Raw genomic sequence first — 21355 nt, 5'->3', positions numbered from 1 at the left:
TTTTAGCTGATGCTTTATTGATGATTAGCCTTGTTAGAATATTATGGAATCTCCATGTATTTATATATTTCAATATTGAGGATATGATGTTAACTATGGTTCGGATTCTTATATTATAAATAAAGTTAATTGATTATGTACTAAATCAGGTTTCGATTATTGTTTCAGCATTTTTAATGATTTGCTGGGAGTTTTCCTTTGAAATACGGTATTTGAAGAATAAGGAATGTATTTAAGAAATGAAATATGTATGTATACGATGACCCCTGGCATAGTGACGCGGTCCGATGGGACAAGCATTACAGTTTTAGTCTTTTCAAAAATGTTTTAAGGGTGTCTGTGATTAAAAACTCAAAATTCAGTGACTCTAAAGTCAATTCAATTAACCTTATTAGTAATAGAGAGAATATCATGTCTAATTTTGAAAATTTTAATGGCTGATTGGATAAATTTTAAAGGTAAAAGGGTGTTTGAGTTAAATGACTAAAATTTAAAAAATAGAAAATAAATTTACCCATAATTAAGCCACTATTAAATCATAATCAGCACATCATGGGTTTGCAAAAACTACATTCATTCATTGATGAAAGGCATTACATTAAGAAAAGAAAACTAAAAGCCGGCATCAATCGATCTTCATGGGAAGCACCGCTTGCAGACTGGTGGCGACTTTGAAAGATCACACTCACAGCGACTCGTCAAACAAGGCTGTCCCATGCAAACTGCTCGCTCATTCATAAATTCAAAATATTAATACTTAATAACGCAACTATTAGTACATTCAAGAAATAAAATGGAGTGAGATATAGGTCAAACGATTGAATGAGCAATATATTGGTGTCAATTTAATCAAGGGCGGATCTAGAAGTAGATCTGGGGGAGAGCTGACCCTAGATCCATAAGTCATTTCAGCCCTCCTCCCTCTAAATGGGCCAGATTTGCGTTGTAAATCTGGGAAGGGCTAAATCTGGGAGCTGTAGCTCGTGCCTGCCTTCTAAATTTGCCCCTGAATCTAGTGGGTTACGAGTTTGATCATCGTCCTATACTCAAAGGCTTAACCTACGATTTACTTTCCCTCCCCATCGAAAATACGAACACTAAAAATCGCACAAAAATAATCATCCCAAAAAATAAAATTAAAAAGGAGGGGATAGATATATAGAAATAAAACGGACTGGAAATTAACACTGTCTGGTTCGTCTAATTTAAAGTCTTTAGGGTTGACGACTAAATGAGGAAGACGACCGCTGGCAGCTGCAATATTCAACTTAAACTGCCCAGCAAACGCCACCAAGAACGGGACCATATAGGCGGCTAGTATTGCCGCCGATGATGACTTCATGATGATTAGAAAATATATTGATAGATGAAATGTAATCGAGAGTTCCTGAAGTGAGTGATCCTAATTTGATCTCCATGGCTTATTTATAAGCAACTCTTATAATTAAACCCATTTGTGGTATGGTAATATTGTAGAAGATTCTTGGTATTATCGCTCTACGTTGTCTTTCGTAGGCAAATTTTTTGCTCTTGTTTAGATCGAGTATTAAATTTATGATCTATTAGTACAAATCCTAATATATCACTTGTTCGTCACTTACTTATACTCCTGAGGACAAAATTTTGTAATAGTAGAATATCTTTGTAATATTATCTTAATAGAATGAGAATTAGGTTTTTTTTAATATTGTCATGTGTGAAAATAAGGGATCCACCATTTCCTAATAATTAAATATATTCCTTTTGAAGAACCTATCTAAACACATGAACAATCTCATGAGATGAGCCCACGTGGTACCAACATACTAAATCCCGTGAAGGCAATCCCACGTGATATGCATTATTCCAAGCAAAGATGGAAATATGCGCATTGACAATTCTTTGGTATATTTTTCAACCATATCTTTTCTTGAATTATATCTACAATAGAATAGTTGTACATTATTTTTAGTAACTTTTATCATCCAGTTTGAGTTCAATATATATCGCTATTTGTGATTACGAGTTTGACCTCTTCCAACCCAATATATATATATATATATAATTTTTGTATAAATTAAAAATTATACTTAATTCACTTACATATTATGTGTTAACTAAGATATAAATTTAAAATGTAAGATATAAAAAATATTTTAAACTTTTGTCCTTCTTAATGTGTTTGTTAAACTTATCTAGTTACTCTTAAAAAATAAGTCACGTAACTTCTTATCTGAACTTTTTTATATATATTTATCTCTTCTCCTCTCCCTCCCACGTGACTTCTTATTTGAGTTTTTTCATATATATTTATCTCCTCCCCTCTCCCTCCCCCCCCCCCCCCCCGCGTGGCAAGCGCAGATATGGTCAAGATAAATATATTTTGATCATTACAGATAAGAAAAAATTACACTTGTGTTCTTCAATGTATTTTAAAAAATTTAACAAACAACTTGATAAAAATTTTGAAATGTTTTCTAATCTTATTTTAATTATTCTATATATTAATTTAAAAAAATTACAATTTAATTTTATTTTGATACAATCTTATCTTACTTATTTTAAAAAACTACCTTAGTGTATTCTTCAAAATTTTATCTATTTATCCTTGAAATTTACTATATATATATATATATATATATATACGCATGAGGTTGTGTTGGGCCAAGGGCGGCCAGGGCATGGAGCTGAAGGAGCAGAGTAAGAGCAAAACGCAGTTAACCCTGCAAGATATTCACTGGAACAAGAGCCAAATGTAAATCCATTTTAGAGTAAAGAAATGAAAGCACATTCATCAGGAGCAGCCAGGGGCTTGTAATCCCTTCTTAATGCCATATACAGAGTTACAAACTGTGCTACAAGCAACAAAGCAACTGTGCATATAGAGTTATTTGAGTTACAAGCACCCACACATTTTCAATCTTAAAAGGGCAGGGCAGCATCTCTTACAGACTGGATGTAATTCTTCAGTGCACTCGCAGCAAAATCGCCCCACTTTACAGTGGCCCTCTCAAGCTGCTCATTCAACAAATTGAAACCGTCAATTAGTTAGAAGCCCAATCAGAAAATAAAGCAACAAATGTTCATTCATCAGACGGCATTGCAATCTTGCAACTGAAAGAAACAAGAATGAAAGGAGGGGATAACAACGGTCTCATCCGGACTGGAGCCTTTGGGATTGACAGCCAAAGGATAAAGGCGACCACTGGCAACATCCAGCCCGAACTGGGCAGCAAACACAACTAAAAACAACGTACAGACCATCATACAAGACTTCATGACGATTCCTAGAAAACACATGAAAAGTTTCAGTTTTTGAGTGATCTTTGACTGAAGTTGGTCCCGGGGTTTATTTATAATCAAAAGAACATTCACTGGGTAAGTTAATGCACTTCATCAGGTGGCCGGTTCGAAAATGGTAGTACTATAATTCAGTTTGCTATTCTAATTCCTACCCACTTTTCTAGCTGATTTTCATTCTACGTACAACTCATTTAATGCTAAGGGAGAATAAGGAAAAAAATCATCACCACAAATTTTGAGTAATCAACATCCATCCATATCTTGAGTACTAATATCCCAGTAATATTGGTTGTCCGAAATAAATTTCAACATGTAATATGCATTGTAAGATGGCAAATTGGCAACACTTTCATATATATTTGGCAAGATTTTCACAGATTTGTCTTTGATTCCATGGACTATATGCTAACCATGATCAAAGATATATGGTAAGGCGGCAAATTATTGATTTTATTCTATAGGAAAGCATTCAATGTCATAAGATACCAAGGGTATATTTAATTTCATTTTTTATCTTGCAGGTCACAATGAGAAAAAAGAAAGTAAAAATGCTTATACATGCATCACAAACTTTTAAAAGTACAATTATATGCAGCATTCAAAATTGTAGGGCCCTAGAATATACCTTATTATTTCGATAATTTTGATGTGTAGCGCCACACAAGCCCTCCAACCAAATTGTTTGTTGCGTGGCAAGCCATTGGCACAAGGAGATTCGAGGACAAAATTGTTGCATAACCGTATGCAAAGCCAACAAATGTTGCCCTAGTAAACATAACCAGCAAGAGACCATACAATCTCCGTAAGTTCTTCAACAAGTTTAAAAAATTCTGCCTTTGGAAATTACAAAAGATTTGATGCTGCCAAAAATGGCAACTTTATATGGAATCCCCAGCAGCTGCACTCACTAGAATGCAGGTGCAAGTGGATGTTACAAAATTTTAGTAGGAAACAACCATGATCTGCAAAAAATATTACTTCATCAAGGAGGAGATGAATGCTTCAGAAACGTATTGAAAAATTAAGTCAATAAACAATAGCTTCTCCAGCAGGTCAAGGAGGTCAATTACCAAATTGCAAAGGAATACTTCCGCCCGCTTCCCAAGTGCAGAACACCGAAAAGAGCAGCAACCAGCAAGATACTTATCCAATTGATTCCAAAAAGTGGCAATAATGCACCTCTAAAAAAGAGTTCCTAAGTAACCATTATATACATGTAAGAATGCCATCCAGTCCCAAAAAAAGAAAAAGAAAAAAAGGAGAGGAAAATTGAAACTAATTATATAGACACAAAGATACACTTACACGACAGGGATAAAAGAAGAGAAAGAAAATAAAACAAAAAACAAAAAGAAGCTGACTTACCTCACTAACCCCAGGTAGAAATGCTACAACTGTGTAATCCAAAGGTTGCAGTGAAGTAAGAACCTAAATTTAGAAGCAAAGACCAAATTTACTAGATCATTACAGCACTTAAGGATCATATACAGACTCACAGCTTTATTATTGATAGCAAGCCATGAGATGTAACTAACACTTCATCTCCCAACCGATGGGGATAGTTTGATCACAGAGCAGATAGACAAATCCAGAGGACCAGACAGAAAGGTGAGTGGAGCTACCTGCCTATTTGCTGCTTCAGTAGACTCTGCAAAGTCTGGCCATGTCTTTAATAGCAAGTATCGGCATGAAGATACCACTATAACTATTCCAGTAACCAACTGCAGGTGCCACATTTCAAAGCTAACAACTGTATATACATCAACAAGTATCAGCAAGTCTATTTTAATAATGAAACACTGCATGCAAGTCATATAATGGTAACAGACACTAGGAACACTAACATGCCAATGCCATGAATATGAACCTCATCATGATCCTCAATTTAGGGTCAAGTTGTGGATATCCGCAAGTTATGGACCAGATTTAAATCAGATAGCATGGCTTCATCAAGTGCCTTAAAACCAAATATTGCATAGACAATGACACATGTATGAAGATTGGTAAATTGAGGCAAACTATTGGCTTCCTGACCTATGTAGCCTAAGAGGGAAAAAACAAAAATAGAAGCACTGTCAAGATTAGTTCCTCAGCAACAAGGTGATAATTGGGTTAAATATCAGCTAGCTTGGATGGTAAATAGTAGCATCCGTTCATGATGCTCCAAGGATCATCCAAAACTGTATTCCCTGATTTTGAGTAGCTTGGTATGCTAGAATACTACATCTATATGATCCTAACAAATTTTCCAAAATTCTCTCGTTGAATGTGAAAAATGAAAAGGAGAACTATGAATGTTCCTCTCTGCTTTCCATTGATCCGAATGGTGAATTATATATACAAAAATATCCTAAAAATTCTCCTAAATTATAGGAATAGCTTACAACAAATTTGAATATACTACTTTACAAATTTGAATGAATTTGAACTTGGTTTCCCTTATCTGTTTTTGAGATCTGCTTCATCCTTTCTTCCCTTTATCCTCTTAGTTTGAATTATTCTGAACTTTTCTCATACGAATCTTATCTTCTTATCTACTCGTCTATTGCTTTAAATCAATCTTCCTTTTCTCTTATCTTCTCCAATACTCCTCCTCAAGCTGGTGAATAGATATCCATAATTTCCAACTTACCTTTAATTGATTCAAAACCTTGTTTCTGCATTGCCTTAGTCAAAATGTTTGCTTCTTGAAATTTAGTAGGAACATAAGAAAGGTTTTATGTCTCCACTTTCGATCTCTTGTTTGATAAAATGTCGATCAATTCTAACATGTTTCATCCAATCATATTACACTGCACTGTTTACAATACTTATTGCCGACTTACTGTCACTATAGAGCTATTTTAGAGAGGATATAAGTATGTTTAGATCCTTCATCAATTTTTCTAACCAAATAACCTCACATATGCCCTGAGCAATGGCTCTATACTCTGCTTCTACACTACTACGAGCCACTACCGGTTGTTTCTTGCTTTTCCATGTAACCAAGTTCCCCCATAGTTTAGTGCAATACCTTGATGTAGATTTGCTATCCTCAATGGATCCAGCCCAACTACATCTACATATCTACTAATGCACCTTGAATTAGTTCTTCCTAAACATCAGTCCTTTCCCAGGTGTTCCCTTGAGATACCTAAGGATGTGGTGTATTGCCTCAAGGTGTCTTTTTTGTGGGTAAATGCATGAATTGACTAACAATACTTACAGCATATGCAATGTCTAGACAAGTGAGATTAATAGATTAGTTTTCCCACTAAGCGCTGGTATCTTCCCTTATCCACTTGGTATTCACCTCTGTTGTCTTCTTTGTTCTTCCAATTGGGTTGTAAAGGAGTACTGGTAGGTTTACACTCAAGTTTGCCCATTTCCTTTAGCAAATCTAATGTGTACTTCCTTTGGGATATGAAAATTCCTTCTTTGCTTCTAGCCACTTCCATTCCAAGGAAATAACTCAATTCCCCCAAGTCTTTCACTTCAAATACATTCCTTAGTTGCTTCTTGAGATTCTCAACTTCTTGGTTGTTATCCCCCGTGATAATAATATCATCTAGATACACAATTAGGATTGTTCTTCTTTCATAAATAGGGTATGATTTGCCTGCCCTTGCTTGTATCCAAGCCCATATAGAGTATCACTAAACCTCTTAGACCATGCCCTAGGGGACTGCTTAAGGCCATATAGTGACTTCTTTAGTTTACGTACATTCCCCTTATATTCTTTGTCTCAAAGCTAGGTGGTATCCTCATATAGATCTCTTCTTCTAGCTCACCATTCAAGAAATCATTCTTGATATCTAGCTGGTGTAATTTCCAGTCTAGATTAACAACCAATGAAAGTAGTACCCGGATAGAGTTTAGCTTAGCTACATGGGCAAACGTTTCCTCGTAGTCCTTGAGTTTGTGTGAATCATTGGGCTACTAGTCTAGCCTTGTACCTGTTTATGCTCCCATCTGACTTGTACTTCACAGTAAATACCCACAATTTTTTTTTTCCATCAAGTAGTCTCACAACCTCCCAAGTGCCATTGGTTTCGAAGGCCTACATCTTTTCCATAACTGCTGCCTTCCATTTTTCATCCTATAATGCATGATATATATCTCTAGGAATTACAATATCATTAATGCTAACAGTAAAAGGCTTGAACTAAGGAGATAGGTGTGAATACCCCAAATAATTGGAAATAGGGTGTTTGGTACATGATCTCACCCCTTTCCTTAGTATTATTGGGATATCTAAGTCATCAAATCCCTTAGATTCCAAACTTTTCACAGCATCAACATCTTCCATAGTCCCAGCATTTGGACCTATCTCAGGAATAAACAATGGGACTAGCTAAGGATCACGAGGTCTTCTGGAATAAACCAATGATGGTTTGTCAGAAGCCTGATCATCCTCTTGAATCTGGGTGTTCTAATCTTCCCCTTGATAGCTTTGGGTAGAAACAGGGACTGGGACTAGTTCAAAAATAGGTTGAGGTGTTTCAGGAACACGTTTAGGAATGGGTAGGGAAGGAGAAGGGTAGGAGGAGAACAAGTAGGAATAGATATTGTGGAGTCCCAACATTGCTCAATACTAGGAGTGCCCCCTTGTAGAGGAATATTTTGCAAAAATTGTTGATGCTTGAGAAAAGAGACATCACAAGACACAATAAAGCGTCAGGTAGTAGGGTTGTAGCACTTATATCCTTGCAGAGTAGGAGAATAGCCAACAAATATGCATTTGAGAGCTTTAGGTTCAAGCTTGGATTGAGTAGGTTGGTACTTGAGTACAAAGACAGTACATCCAAAAACCTTTGGGGAAAGAGAATTTAGGACTCAAGTATGATGAGGGTAGAAGTCAAGAAAAACACTTAAGGAAGTCTTGAATTCTAGAACCTTAGAGGGAGGCTGATTAATGAGATATGAGATTGTGAGAATGGCTTCTCCCAAGTAGGAATTTGGTAACGAATGAGCGAACATGATAGCCCTTGCAGTCTCAAGAAGATGGCGATTCTTTCTTTCTCCTACCCCATTTTGTTAAAGGTTGTAAGGGCATAAGGTTTGGTGAACGATACTATGCTTAATTAGATAATGGTTGAAGTCATTGGAAAAATATTGCTGGCCATTGTCTAAACGTAACACATGAATTGAGGATTAAAAGACATTTTTTACCATTTAATGAAACCTTTTGAAAACAAGATAGGCTTAAAATTTGTCTTTCATTAAGAATAGCTAGCTAACTTTTGTATGGTCATCTATGAATGTGATGAACCAATGAGTGTTAGTTAAATTTGGAGTCCTTAATGACCCCCAAATGTCACTATGGAGCAGATGAAATGGTTTTGAAGGCTTATAGATATGAATTGGATGTGAACTTTTGGTTTGTTTAGCAAGGATATATTGTTCACAATGAAAAATATGGCTTCTTTAATTAATGAAAAGAGAAGGATACAAAACCATAACATGATTTCAGACTCTGAAACAGTAGACAAGGAGGATCGAATATGTGACCTAGATCCAAGAGAATGACCAAGTCTTGGAATATGATAGAGACCTACTTTCTCCTTAGCACTGCCAATCATCTTCCCTGAAGATAGGTCCTGAAATTCACAATAAGATAGGAAAAATGTTATCAAACAACTCATTTCTCTAGTTAGTTTGCTTGCTAATAGCAAGTTACATTTTAAATTAGGCACATATAGTATTGATTTTAGGATTAAGCCTGCCACAAAAATTGTTCCTTTTTCTTGAGCCATAGATGTTGTACCACCATCAGCCATAGAAATAGTAATACCTTAATCACAAGGTTTATAACCTGATAACATCTTAAGTGAACTAGTCATGTGGTTCGAAGCCACTGTATCTATTATCTAATAGTCTGTAGAGAATTTATGAGAGATTAAGGAGTATCTAGATGTACCTTGTTTGGCCATACATACTACCGGATTAGGATTATCTGCAGCTTCAGATTTAATCACCTTGGTTTGGCTCAACAACAGATGTAACACTTCCAACTAATCTGCTAATAGAGTTAGATTAGTTGGTTTTCCAGCTTCGGCCTCTACCACATAGTCAGATTGACTCCCCTTCCTTTGATTCCTTGGCTTCCAATTTGCTGGTTTTCTATGAATTTTCCAACATGTCTCCCTTGTATGGTAAAGCTTATTGCAATGATCACACCACTGTTTATCCTTCTGGGACTCTTCTCTAGATGTGTTAGGTGATTTCATCCATGAAGTAGCCAAGGTTGATGTTTGTGTATATACATCGTTATTGGAAGGCCTTGATGCAGTTAGCATCACCTTCTTCTTGCTTTCTTCTCGCCTAACTTCTACAAAAGCTTCCTTTATAGATGGAAAAGGCTTTGTTCCAAGTAATTTGCCTCTTACTTCATCTAGATCAAAATTGAGGTCATGTAGAAAGTTAAAACATTCTCTCATTTTCTATCATCTTGTCATATTTTCTTCCATCTTCAAAACACTCCCAAATGATTTCATAGAATAGTTTCATCTCCTACCACAATTCTATTAGAGTATTGTAATATTCAATAACAAATTTAGTACCTTGCCTTGTGGTTCGAATAGTAGACCGAATTTGGAAACATTAAGCAATGTTCTCCATGTCTGACTATATTTCTTATACAGCTTCCCAAATTTCCTTGCCTGTCATGTAGAACAAGTAGATTCTTTCAATTTTTGGTTCCATTGAATTGACCAACCAAGCCATGACAATGGCATTCTCTACCTCTCAATCGCCATAGGTTGCTAATTCTGTGCTAGGCTTAGAAATTGCTCTTGTCAATTAACCAACCTTCCCTTTTCCCCGAACTACCAGCATAACTTATTGGGACCATTCTCTAAAGTTGGTTCCATTCAATTTATGCTGAGTAATCTGAAATGTCAAGCCCTTCAATTAAGAGTTGGGTAATTGACAGAATTTCGAGAAGAATTCCGAAAGAAAGATAGAAATCTTAGGAAGAAAGAGAATGAGAGAGGGAAAGAGAAGAGAACAAGAGAGATAGAGAAGAATTGAGACAAATGCGAGAGAAAATGGATTTTGATTATTCTCAATGATGCCTTCTCCTTCTACAATAGCCTTCTTCAAAGGCGCTTCTTTCAGTTAAGGCTAACTACTAGCCAAGGTTGGTTTAGGCTATTCTAACTATCTAACCACTAGCTTGTTACCACGGTTACAATAGTTTCCCTTATTACAATTCTATCCCTGAGGTCGTAACAATTCCCCTCCTCTTAAGAAAATTCTTGTCCCCAAGAATTTACCTAAGAATCTACGGTGATGGCTACGTTCAACCAATCCCTGCTTTCACTGCTTGCTGCCTCCTTCTCTTCTTCTTACTGTTTGTTTTTCCCTTTTGAGTAGTAGAAGTGTAGCAACGTTTGCCTCTGGTTGTTCCTTTGCTACATCAGCCTTTCCTTCAAGGACTTCAGGCTGTATAGAATACAGTTGTAATTCTTCTCCGATGATCACCCTGCACTCACCTATTTTCTCATGGGAAACATATTCTTCTTCAAACCGTTCCTCTTCTTCCGCACCCTCTTCATGAGAACCCTCCATTCTCAGCATAACCTTTGACATTGGTGCCCCAAACTGTACTTCTCACCACACTTGAAGCATAGGCCCAATTGTCCCCTTTGTTCCATAATTTGATTCTTGTTTGCCCCTGGACCAGTAGCATTCTTAGCCTCTCCTTTACCTGCTGCCCATGTTACAGCCTTGAGATTACCCTCAGACTCTGCGTTTAGGCCTTGACTAGGCTGCGAACAAGGCTGTGTCCACTCCTTGTTCTTCTTGAATACAGCTTCCCATGTCAATTCTTGCAATTGTGCCTTTTCTGCAGCTTGTTTAACCGACAATGGCCCTAGCATCTTGACCACCAATCGTAGATCATCCCACAACCCGTTAATAAAACTCAACACAAAGTAAGGCTCAGGCATAGATGTTAAAGGCGCCTTAAGGCGCCAGTTTAGCGCCTCGACTGGGCTGAGGCGACACGTTTTCCAGGAGGCCCTTGCCTTACACAGTAAGGCACCGAGGTGTGAGGATCGCCTAGACGCACCTCAAGAAACCTAGGTTTTATTTAAAACCTAGGCAGCACAAGTTGAGGCTCGTCACTCCCATCCCATCTTCCTCCCGAGTCCTGACATCATTCCCATCTTCTCTCTTTCCTTTTAACCTTTAAGCCAGCAGCTGGAAACACCATGGGAGTCGTCGAAAACACCCTCCTCAAGCTGTCCAGCCACCGAAAACTCCCATCTTCTCTAGCGTTAGCCACCAATCAGCTTGATCTTCCTTTCGTTGCTATCAAGCTGCGCCCGCCTCCTCTCTTCCTCTCCTCTCCTCTCTTCTCCTATGCTCGCAGCTCACGGCTCACTCTCTTCTTCTCTCGTCTTCTCCTCTCTTCCTCTCATCTCTTCTCCTCTGCTCTTCAAGCTGTCAAGCAACCCGCTGCCCACCAAAACCAGCTGCCATTCTTGGTTCCAGCCTGCTCTCACGAGTTCTTTTCTTGTTTTATTTGATTATTTCTTGCCTACTTGCTTAATTTCTCATTGTTGCTCTCTCTTTATACAGTTGTTGTTTTCTTGTTGATTGGAGAATTTTGTGGAAATTAGAACTGTGTTGCAATAGCCCAGTCAATGTCGTTAACAACTTCCAAAACTGATCTGGCATGGAATTACTTTGAAGTTGATCCTAATGATAGAAATACCATCACATGTAAATTTTGTTGTAAAGTAACAAAATGTGGTATATTTCAGGTGAAACAACATCTTGTGGGTGGTTTTAGGAATACTAAAACTTGTCCAAAATGTCCTCCATCAGTAAAACAAGAGATTGAAGAGTACATGCAAAAGAAGAAGAATGATGACAAGGATGAGCGAAATATGGCATCGTTAGATGATGATTGTCAATTTGGTGAAGGGTATGATAAGGAGGAGGAGCCACCAGGCCCGCCACAAAGTAGAAAAAGACACAATGTATCTATCAAAAGTGGAAGTGGTACTAGTAGTATTGGTAGTGTTAAAGGGCCAGCACAAAAGGGTCCACTTGATGTTTTTCTTAAAGACCCAGAAGTTACTGTGTTGAAAAGCAAGAGCAAAGGAAGGCAAACAAGGTTGGGTGAGAATGATTTTACAAAAAAAAGGGGTTAAGAGCTCAAGTTTGTAGAAGCTTTGCACGATGGATGTATAATGAAGGCATTCCATTCAATGCAATGACATATAACAGTTTTAAAGTCTTTATAGAAGCAGTTGGCCAGTATGATCCGGGTGTGAAGCCGCCTAGTTACCATGAAGTCAAGGTTCCCCTTCTCAAATAAGAGATGGAAGCCACTCGTACAATGATGAAAGATCATGAAGAGGCGCGGGCCAAATATGGATGTTCCATTTTGTCAAATGGCTAGAAAGACAAGAGGGAAAGGACATTGATTAACTTTTTAGTCAATTATCCTAAAGAAAGTATGTTTTTGAAGTCTATTGATGGTTCCAGCTATTCAAAGACTGGGGAAAAGATGTTTCAATTATTAAGTAAATGTGTGGAAAAGATTGAAGTAAGAAATGTGGTGCAAGTGCTCACCGATAGTGCTTCAAACAATGTTTTAGCAGGTATGAAATTTATTTTTGTAATTTGTATTATGTTTATAAATAGAACAATTTGAATATTCATTAGATATTTATTATTTACTAATATCTTGTTAATTTCACTCTAAATAATATCGGGAAGATTTTTGGAGGCAAAATATCCTACGTTGTTTTGGACACCATGTGCAGCGCATTGCTTGGATTTAATGTTGGAAGATATTTTCAAGTTACCTAATATAAATAAGACATTTAAGAGAGTTGTTATGGTGAATAGCTACATCCATACTCGTTTGGGTCTAGTAAACATGCTTAGAAGGTTTACTGACTAGAAAGAGTTGTTGAGGCCTGTAAAAACACAGTTTGCAACTGCCTTTATCACTTTAGGCAGGATGCATAGTCTGAAAAGCAACCTTAGAAGGATGTTTACCTCTAAGGAGTGGATGACAAGCAAGTGGGTAAAAGAAGCGGGGGCTAAAAAGGTTGTAGAAGTGATTTTGATGCCTTCATTTTGGAACAATGTTGTATATGCTTTAAAGGTAGCCGGTCCATTGGTGCGTGTACTGCGCTTGGTGGATGGTGAGAAGAAGCCGGCTATGGGATACATATATGAGGCCATGGATAGGGCCAAAGAAGCGATTGCTAACTCTTTTAATAGGGATGAAAAGAAGTATGCACCCATTTTTCAGATCATTGATAATCGATGAGATATTTAGCTTCATCGCCCCCTGCACACTGCTGGTTGGTACTCGAATCCATAATATTTTTATAAGGCTAAACGTATAAATCCAGAGATCGTGACTGGCTTATATGAATACATTAAAAAGTTAAATCCAGAAGTAAAGGTTCAAGACCAAATTGATGCTAAGTTTTCAATGTATAACAAGACAAATGGGTTCTTTGGAAACTATATGGCTATTTGAAAGAGAACTGAGAAATCACCAGGTATACACATATATATATTACATTATATATATAATCATTCTAGATAATAGATGATAATTAACCCATGAATTTTATTGGACAGTTGAATGGTGGGCTTAATATGGAATGTCAACACCCACATTGCAAAATTTTGCAATTAAAATTCTTAACTTGACTTGTAGTTCATCTGAGTGTGAACGTAATTAGAGTGTGTTTGAAAATGTAAGTGCATTGTACAAATAACACTTACAATTTTTATTAGCAATTAGTTTGTTTCATGTAACTTATTCTTAGTATGTTTTTGCATAAATTGTTGCAGCTTCATACTAAACGGAGAAGCAGGCTTGATCAACTTCGTTAAACGACTTAGTGTTTGTAAAATACAATAGAGCATTGAGGCATCGGTATCAAATGTGTGATACCATTGAACCTATCATATTGACCCACATTGATGAAAGCAATGAATGGTTGACTGGAAAGCTTGATGAGGAGAATGATAAAGATGATGAAACTATTTTTCCAGATGACATTGGGGATGGGTTGACATGGAGTAATGTCGTTGCAGCTGCAGGAGTTGGAGAGCCTAGTTATCGATTTAGAATTAAACAAACTCGATCACAATCTGGTTCAACTTCGGCTTCGACTTCAAAGCAGCGAGTAACTCAGGAGATGAAGAGGAGGAGGAAAGTGAGACAGAGACCGAAAATGATGAAGACTTGGAAGAAGGAGAAGAATTGGGAGAGGAAGAAAAAGATGAAGGGGTGATTGAAGGGGATGATGAAGATATTGACCTTGATGTTGATGGTCTTCTTGATGATGATTGATTAAAATTTCTTTATTGATTGTGGACTTGTAGTATTTATGTGTTTGTTTAGAACTTTGCATGATAATTGGTACTTGTTTGAATTTGAGACTTTGAGTTTGAACTTTGATGATGTTTTTAGTTTAGAATTTGCATGATGAATGAATCAACTTTGATGTTGTTAGTTTAGAATTTGAAGATGATGAATCATGAATGATATGCATGTGTTATTATTGATAATTTGATAGTTGTTTATGATTTTACAAAATTTTGAGTTTTTTTTCTAAAAGGTGCGCCTTGCTTCGCAAAGGCACGCCTCGCCTCGTGTGCCTCGCGCCTCAGGCTCCAGGACCCTTTGCACCTCGATGCTCCTCTCGCCTTTTAGAACTATGGGCTCAAGCAAACTCGGATGGGCCATCTCTATCAAGGCCCTCAATTCCTCAAACTTCCTTAAGTAATCTTCCACCAGCCCTTCTTGCCTCAATTTATTAAACTCTTCCACCACGTTGGCCATGCTCCTCTCACCAAATCGGCTACACAGCTCTTCTGAAAACGCCACCCAAGACACTATTCCCCCTTCGGCCTGCTTCTAGCTTTGGTACCAGGCGTTCGTAGTGTCGTTGAGATACACCATTGCCATCGTCACCTTCTCTTCTTCCCCAACCCGATATAGTTCGAAGAACCGCTCACAGTGGCGGACCCACCATCTCGACTTTTTTTTTGTAAATAAAAATTCATTAAAGAAGAAAAGTGCAAAGCGTTTACAAGAAAATGCAGGGACATACCCCGCAAACATGAAAACTACACAAACCGAGAAACAAAGCAAAACAAGAAACAAAAGAGAGCTGCATGGCTACAACTAAAAAGCCTCAAACCGGCGAGGTAGAAAGAAATAGAGAGTAGCAAAACAGTAAACCGTCACCCTAAAGAGAGAAAGGGCCAAAAGAAAAAAGTAGAGTAACCCATGGGAGCCCACCAAATGCAAAAGCCTCCAATCAACAAAGACATCCCCGGCCCGAGAGGAAGAAGGAGGCAAGAGCAGATAGTTCAAATCCACAGTAGTAGGCCAGTCAACATGGCAATGGAAGGAAAAGCTGGATAGACAGAGCCACCAGAAGACCACAAGCACGGCACAATAAAGAGGGAAGAGAGAGACGGGGCAGTAGGGGGAATGGGGAGGGGGGAGGCAGGGGGGCAGCTAAAAGGCCCATGGAGAGAAGAAACTAGACCAAATCCTTCAACCGCTAATGACAACCCCATTCTGCAATGAAATTTGGTGCAGGAGAACACTGCCAAATTCCACAGTACTAGAATGGAAGTCATCACGGCAGAAGGAAATAGGCCAGACCAAAACCACACAACCCCATAATTGCCCATAATAGGAAGGGGATACTGACAATTGGGGAGATGGAAGAGGCAGGAGAGGGGGAGATGAAAAACCCATGGGGAGAAGGAACTAGACTCGATCCTTCTGCCACCAATAACAACCCCATTCCACAATAAAATTTGGTGCAGGAGCACACTGCCAAATTCCATGGTACCAAGATGGAAGTCACCACGACAAAAGGAAACAAGCCAGACCGAAACCACCACAGAACCCTTGAACTAGGGGGGGGGGGGAGGCCTGGACGAAAGGGACCACCAAACAGCCACAAGCACAGCACAGGGAAAAAAAAGGAACGGGCAAAAAAATGGGAGGGGGGAGGGGCAACCCCTTCAAAGATTGGAATTTCCAATCGTGGTATAGGGGTATGGACACCGCTCAAATAAGCTAGACTCTTGCCATTGGCTTCTCGTTCCCATGCAATCCAATCATTAGCCATCCGCAACCCCTCCGACCTAGGCAAGATCCCATCTCTGTGAGTTTCACGTTCCCATGCAACCCGATCTTCCACCATCCTCAGCCCCTCCAGCCTAGGCAAAAGTCCCTCTTTGTCAAATAGCACTTCCGACCCTGATCTTGGAGGGAACTCTTCTGACAATCGGAATTGCAGTAAGGCGGACAGCATGTTAAACATGTTGTTGATCTTCTGGTCGTAGAAGTCTGCCCTTTCTTGGCCCCTCTCCAGCTCCTTTATGCTATCCTTAAGGGCTGCCATGTCCTCCCAATGGGCCGCCATACCCTCCCGAATGGCCACCATATCCCTCCGATGGGCCGCCTCATCCTTCTGCGTACGCGCCACACTTGACTCCAAAGCCTCCATATGCGCCTCGAGCTGCTTCAAACGTGTCCCTTTAGCCATGATTCGCCTTGTCCGTCACCGACTAACTGTGCAAAACGTCAATGGTCAGAATTCACAATCTCAAATTTTCTTGGTTCTTGATCGTGTCGTACTAGCTTCTGCTCGCCACTTCTGACTTCAATTGCGCGACCCCCTCCCGATTGACAATCAGCCACCACCTTCAATTGCACAACCCAATTCCGATCAATTTTTGCTGAAATTCTCCGCCTTCAATTACACCCGTCAACCATCGCCTTCAACTGCGCTCGGAATCCGCCGAATATCACCGGCTCTTATACCACTTGTCAAGCCCTTCAATTAAGAGCTAAGCAATTGACAGAATTCTAAAAGAAAGATGGAAATCTTAGGAAGAAAGAGAATGAGAGACGGAAAGAGAAGAGAACGAGAGAGATAGAGAAGAATTGGACGAATGAGAGAGAAAACGAATTCTGATTATTCTCAATGATGTCTTCTCCTTCTACAACAACCTTCTTTAAAGGCACTTCTTTCAATTAAGGCTAACTACCAGCCAAGGTTGGTAAAGGTTGTTCTAACTATCTAACCACTAGCTTGTTACCACAGTTACAATAGTTTCCCTTATTACAATTCTATCCCCAGGGTCATAACAGGAGTGACTGTCGAGAGCTGTTGGAATGACTGGAACTTGTGTATTCTTTGTTGGAAGAGGGATGGTAGTAGACGTCTCACTGGGTGATTGAGTTTCAGCCATGTTGTGGACTTAAGGAATTCTACATTCAGCAGGTAAGAAGGAAACATCTGCCACAAGAACATGGTTCCGATACCATGAATAGGAGAACTATGAATGTTCCTCTCTGCTTTCCATTGATCCGAATGGTGAATTATATATACAAAAATATCCTAAAAACTCTCATAAATTACAGAAATAGATTACAACAAATTTGAACATACTACTTTACAAATTTGAAGGAATTTGAACTTGGATTCCCTAATCTGTTTTTGAGATCTGCTTCATCCTTTCTTCCCTTTATCATCTTAGTTTTAATTGTTCTGATCTTTTCTCATACCAATCTTATCTTCTTATCCACTTGTCTATAGCTTTAAATCAATCTTCCTTTTCTTTTATCTATCTTCTCCAACAGAATGGATTAAGGTTTGTGCTGCTGCTGCTGCTGTTGTAGTAGTAGTAATGGCCCCTTTCATATTTTGCAGATTTTGCATTTATAAGGTATTTCCCTATGCATTTCTTGTTGGTGTTGCCCCTATGCAAATGGATGTACCAAAAATGATTTCCTATTACCCAAACGCAATAAGAACTACGACCAATCAACTTCAAAAATAACTGCAATGTTTGCTGGCTTCAAATTTATAAGGTATTGCCCTATATATGCATACTGAAAATGTTTTGCTTTCACCTGAAGGCAATAAGACTAAAACTAATCAACTTTAAAAATAAAGACTATATACTTTTCCTTCACCATCATGAGACAAGAAGGGAAAAAGAACAGTCAGAAAGATATACAAGGTACTTCTGTAGAGCAGTCATGGATCGGCCATCCTTCTGTTGATGCAACATGAGAAACCTGCAAATTCCAATCAAAAAATGCAACTCTAAAATGCATTGATAATGAAGTAAAAAAATCTTTCTACAAATTCTAATATTGTATATGTATAAAAGTATATTTTCATTGATACATGACAGTATACAAACACAAATCGTTTTACAATTGAAACAATAAAGAAGCTTTGACCCTGTCATGACACGTGCTTAAAATTTCTCACAATACAGAAACTGAGACAGACCTGCCGGATTACAACACCCAAAGCAGCTATCAGACTGGAGGTCACAGTGCATGCCTGAAGCACAGCACTCCTGGATGGAATATAAATTGAACTACGTGAATCAAATTTCTCAAATGATGACTCCTTATTGCTGTCTTGAAAATCATCAATTCCTGGGGAAGACCTATCTTCCATCCCAGAATAATCATCATTTGAACCCCTATTCAGCTGTGAAGTTAAATCTTTCTGTGCTTCATTTTGTCTTCTCAATTTTTTACTAGATTTCTGCTTTGCAAAAGCCCTTATCTGAGATCCACAAGGAAGCATAAAGAAATCATTTTACAAGAAGAAAATTATAACATTATGAATTGATCTGTTTTTTTTGTGGAAAGGTTATCAAATTGATAACTTACACTGTATACTCTGGCAAGAGCAAATCTGAGCTTTGAAGAATTATAAGAGCTACTAAACCTCCCACCTAACCAAATGGGACCACTTTGGGATAGTCAAAGCATGAAGCAAACCTAAAACCAACAATTACGAAATGTAGGCAAAAACCTTAAGCAATGCTGAACAAGCAAGAGGGTTTCCAAGCTTGCAGGAAGCAGAAGTACATACTGAGCAACTCAAGACTAGTTAGACTAAAACAAGCCAATTTACAAACAAGCAGCAATTCGATGCAAGATAGCGATGAGGCATTAATGGAAAGAACCGCAAAACTTTTATGAGACACCAAATTGAAAGAAGACTTAGAGAAGTTTTGTAACGGAAAGCAGAAGCAGAAAAGAAAATTATTTCTATACAGAACTATTCTCAATCAACATTTTAATTGCAATCATTGCACTTTCCAAATAAAATTAACTACATAAACACCTTTATCAATACCATTCTGGGCAATTTTATTGCTAAAAATGATTAGGCTAATCGCTAAACTGTTCATCCTTAAAAATGATGCTTATAAGAGCCTTCTTTTGTAGAAGTGATTCTAGTGACAGTGCAGTCATGCCAAAATGGACACTTAATTTCAAGCCGAGTATTAATTGTCCGAAAATTAAAAGAAAACCAAAAAAAACGGGGGACTGCAATTCAAAGAAGAGTGAGGAAACTTACATGTGAAAGAAGAAGGTCGGCAGGCGAGGTAGGTCAGAGATAATAGATTGCTTGGTTTGATTGCCCATAGAGAGTTCACAGTGAGCAAACCCATCAAAGACGAACGCCCTTTGTTGCCTGGCTTTCGTAGCCAGAGAAGAAGGATTATACGGAAAAGAAAAAACACCGATATTTAAAGAAATGAATCGCCAAAGATAAACCTTTTTGTCACAATATTGTGAAAGTTGTGAGAGCTACTGCGACGCTTGAAAACCAGAAGAACTGGAAGGAATCAAAAACCCAGACTGACGATGAACTGAAGAATGAGGAAACCCAAAAAATGCATGCAACTATTAGGCAGTAGCATCGGATGATCCGACGAGGACGAGTAGGCGTCGGGTTGGAAACTCGCCACGTTGGCAAGCAGTGGCAATTCTGGAAATTAACGAATTCACTGATAAATGTGGATGGGATTTGAGTTTGAGTTTGTGGGTCAGATTAGTCTTTCCGTGGCAAGGGGTTGGCAAATTCTATTTGCAACCATAATTCTTTGCTTTTCATGACTCATTTTTAATATTTTTAAAATATTTTTAGATGAAAATTTATATTTATCCTTTATTTAAATCGTTGACGATTAACTATTCACTATTACTCTTTAAGCGTGCGCACCCACTCTCTCATCTACAATTGCCACAGTCACTTTACTCTATTATTCAAATCGCAGTAGTTATAGTAAATCAATATAAAATAATAAAAAATTATTAATATTTTTAAAAATTAAAATAATTTCTTAATATTATCAAATAGCATATATCTATATAATTTATATTTAAAAATAATATAATTTATAACATCTATCACTAGTTAATTCACATAATTTACATACACCACGAATAAATTAAATCACATAATTTACATATACGACGGATGAATTAAAAAAATAAGATTAATTAAAAAATAAAAAATACCTGAAGGTGCCTTGAAGCCCCGAACACTGGGGTTTGAGGCCTGGGAGATACCCTAAACCTTGGGATTCGAGGCTTGGGGATGCTAGGGGTTCGGGCGATTTGGGGTTCCCCAAACCCTAGAATTCGGGGCATCCCCCAAATCCCAAAATTTGGGAGGTTGAAGGAACCCGAATTCATGGATTCGGAGAAATTCAATTCTCCTCAACTCTGAGGTTCAGAAGAATATATACATATTTTATATAATATAATATGTATGTATATATATAATAAAATTTTTATTTTTTCATAAAATATAATTATAATATATATATAATTTTAATTTTTGATACTAATAACTCAACCTAATCTAATCCAAATTTCACTGTGCGAAATTATGTAAGTTAGGGAACCTCTTACCCCTGAAGGGTGAGATTCAGGGAACCTCATACCCTCTGAATCTCGCTGTTCGGGGGGTTAAAGGCTCTTGAACCGTCGGGTTTGGGGAACCCTTTACCCTCGAACCTCGTTGTTCGAAGGGTGAGGGCTTCCCCAAATCCTACGATTCAGGGGGTAAGGGGTTCGAGAACCCCTGACTGGAGGGGTTTTTTTCTGCAATTCCAGGGAACTCCAACGAAGAGGGTGGGTGAGGCAAGCGAAGTGGGCGACGACAAGAGGTTGGCGGTGGTCTATAAGAGTGGTCTGAAGAAGAAGAAGAATAACAGAGTTTGATGCATGAAAAGGAGAACAGGAAGAAGATCA

At 38.1% G+C, this 21355-nt stretch overlaps 1 protein-coding gene across 6 annotated transcripts; it reads right to left on the bottom strand.

The window, feature by feature from the left end:
• Positions 1-2717: 2717 nt before the first annotated feature.
• On the bottom strand, positions 2718-20023 carry LOC127809765 (uncharacterized). 6 transcript variants are annotated; one of them, XM_052348821.1, is made up of 9 exons: positions 19671-20022; positions 18974-19055; positions 18582-18866; positions 18301-18361; positions 4905-5032; positions 4648-4710; positions 4353-4463; positions 3908-4047; positions 2718-2994 (listed from the first exon to the last, which is right to left on the bottom strand). In XM_052348821.1, the coding sequence occupies exons 1-9, from the start codon at positions 19736-19738 to the stop codon at positions 2976-2978; spliced, it is 957 nt and encodes a 318-aa protein (XP_052204781.1). In that variant the 5' UTR covers positions 19739-20022; the 3' UTR covers positions 2718-2975. The 6 variants fall into 6 exon arrangements, 5 of the variants coding, with proteins under 5 accessions (XP_052204781.1, XP_052204778.1, XP_052204780.1 ...); XM_052348818.1 differs by having other exon boundaries at positions 18974-19038; positions 19671-20021; XM_052348820.1 differs by having other exon boundaries at positions 4353-4477; positions 18974-19038; positions 19671-20020.
• Positions 20024-21355: the final 1332 nt, after the last annotated feature.

This window comes from Diospyros lotus, chromosome 9 (assembly GCF_014633365.1).
Source record: "Diospyros lotus cultivar Yz01 chromosome 9, ASM1463336v1, whole genome shotgun sequence".
NCBI lineage: Eukaryota > Viridiplantae > Streptophyta > Magnoliopsida > Ericales > Ebenaceae > Diospyros > Diospyros lotus.
This window is presented reverse-complemented; position numbering and strand designations above follow the sequence as displayed.

Bases quoted from the DNA above. Each gene is read 5' to 3' on its own strand.
- LOC127809765 (XM_052348818.1), bottom strand. From the start codon at position 19,764: ATGGGTTTGCTCACTGTGAACTCTCTATGGGCAATCAAACCAAGCAAT. The intron at 18,362-18,581 runs GTCTGTCTCAGT...TGGAATTTGCAG, and splicing joins TGGGTGTTGTAATCCGGCAG to GTTTCTCATGTTGCATCAAC. The intron at 4,464-4,647 runs GTAAGTCAGCTT...ACTCTTTTTTAG, and splicing joins TTCTACCTGGGGTTAGTGAG to AGGTGCATTATTGCCACTTT.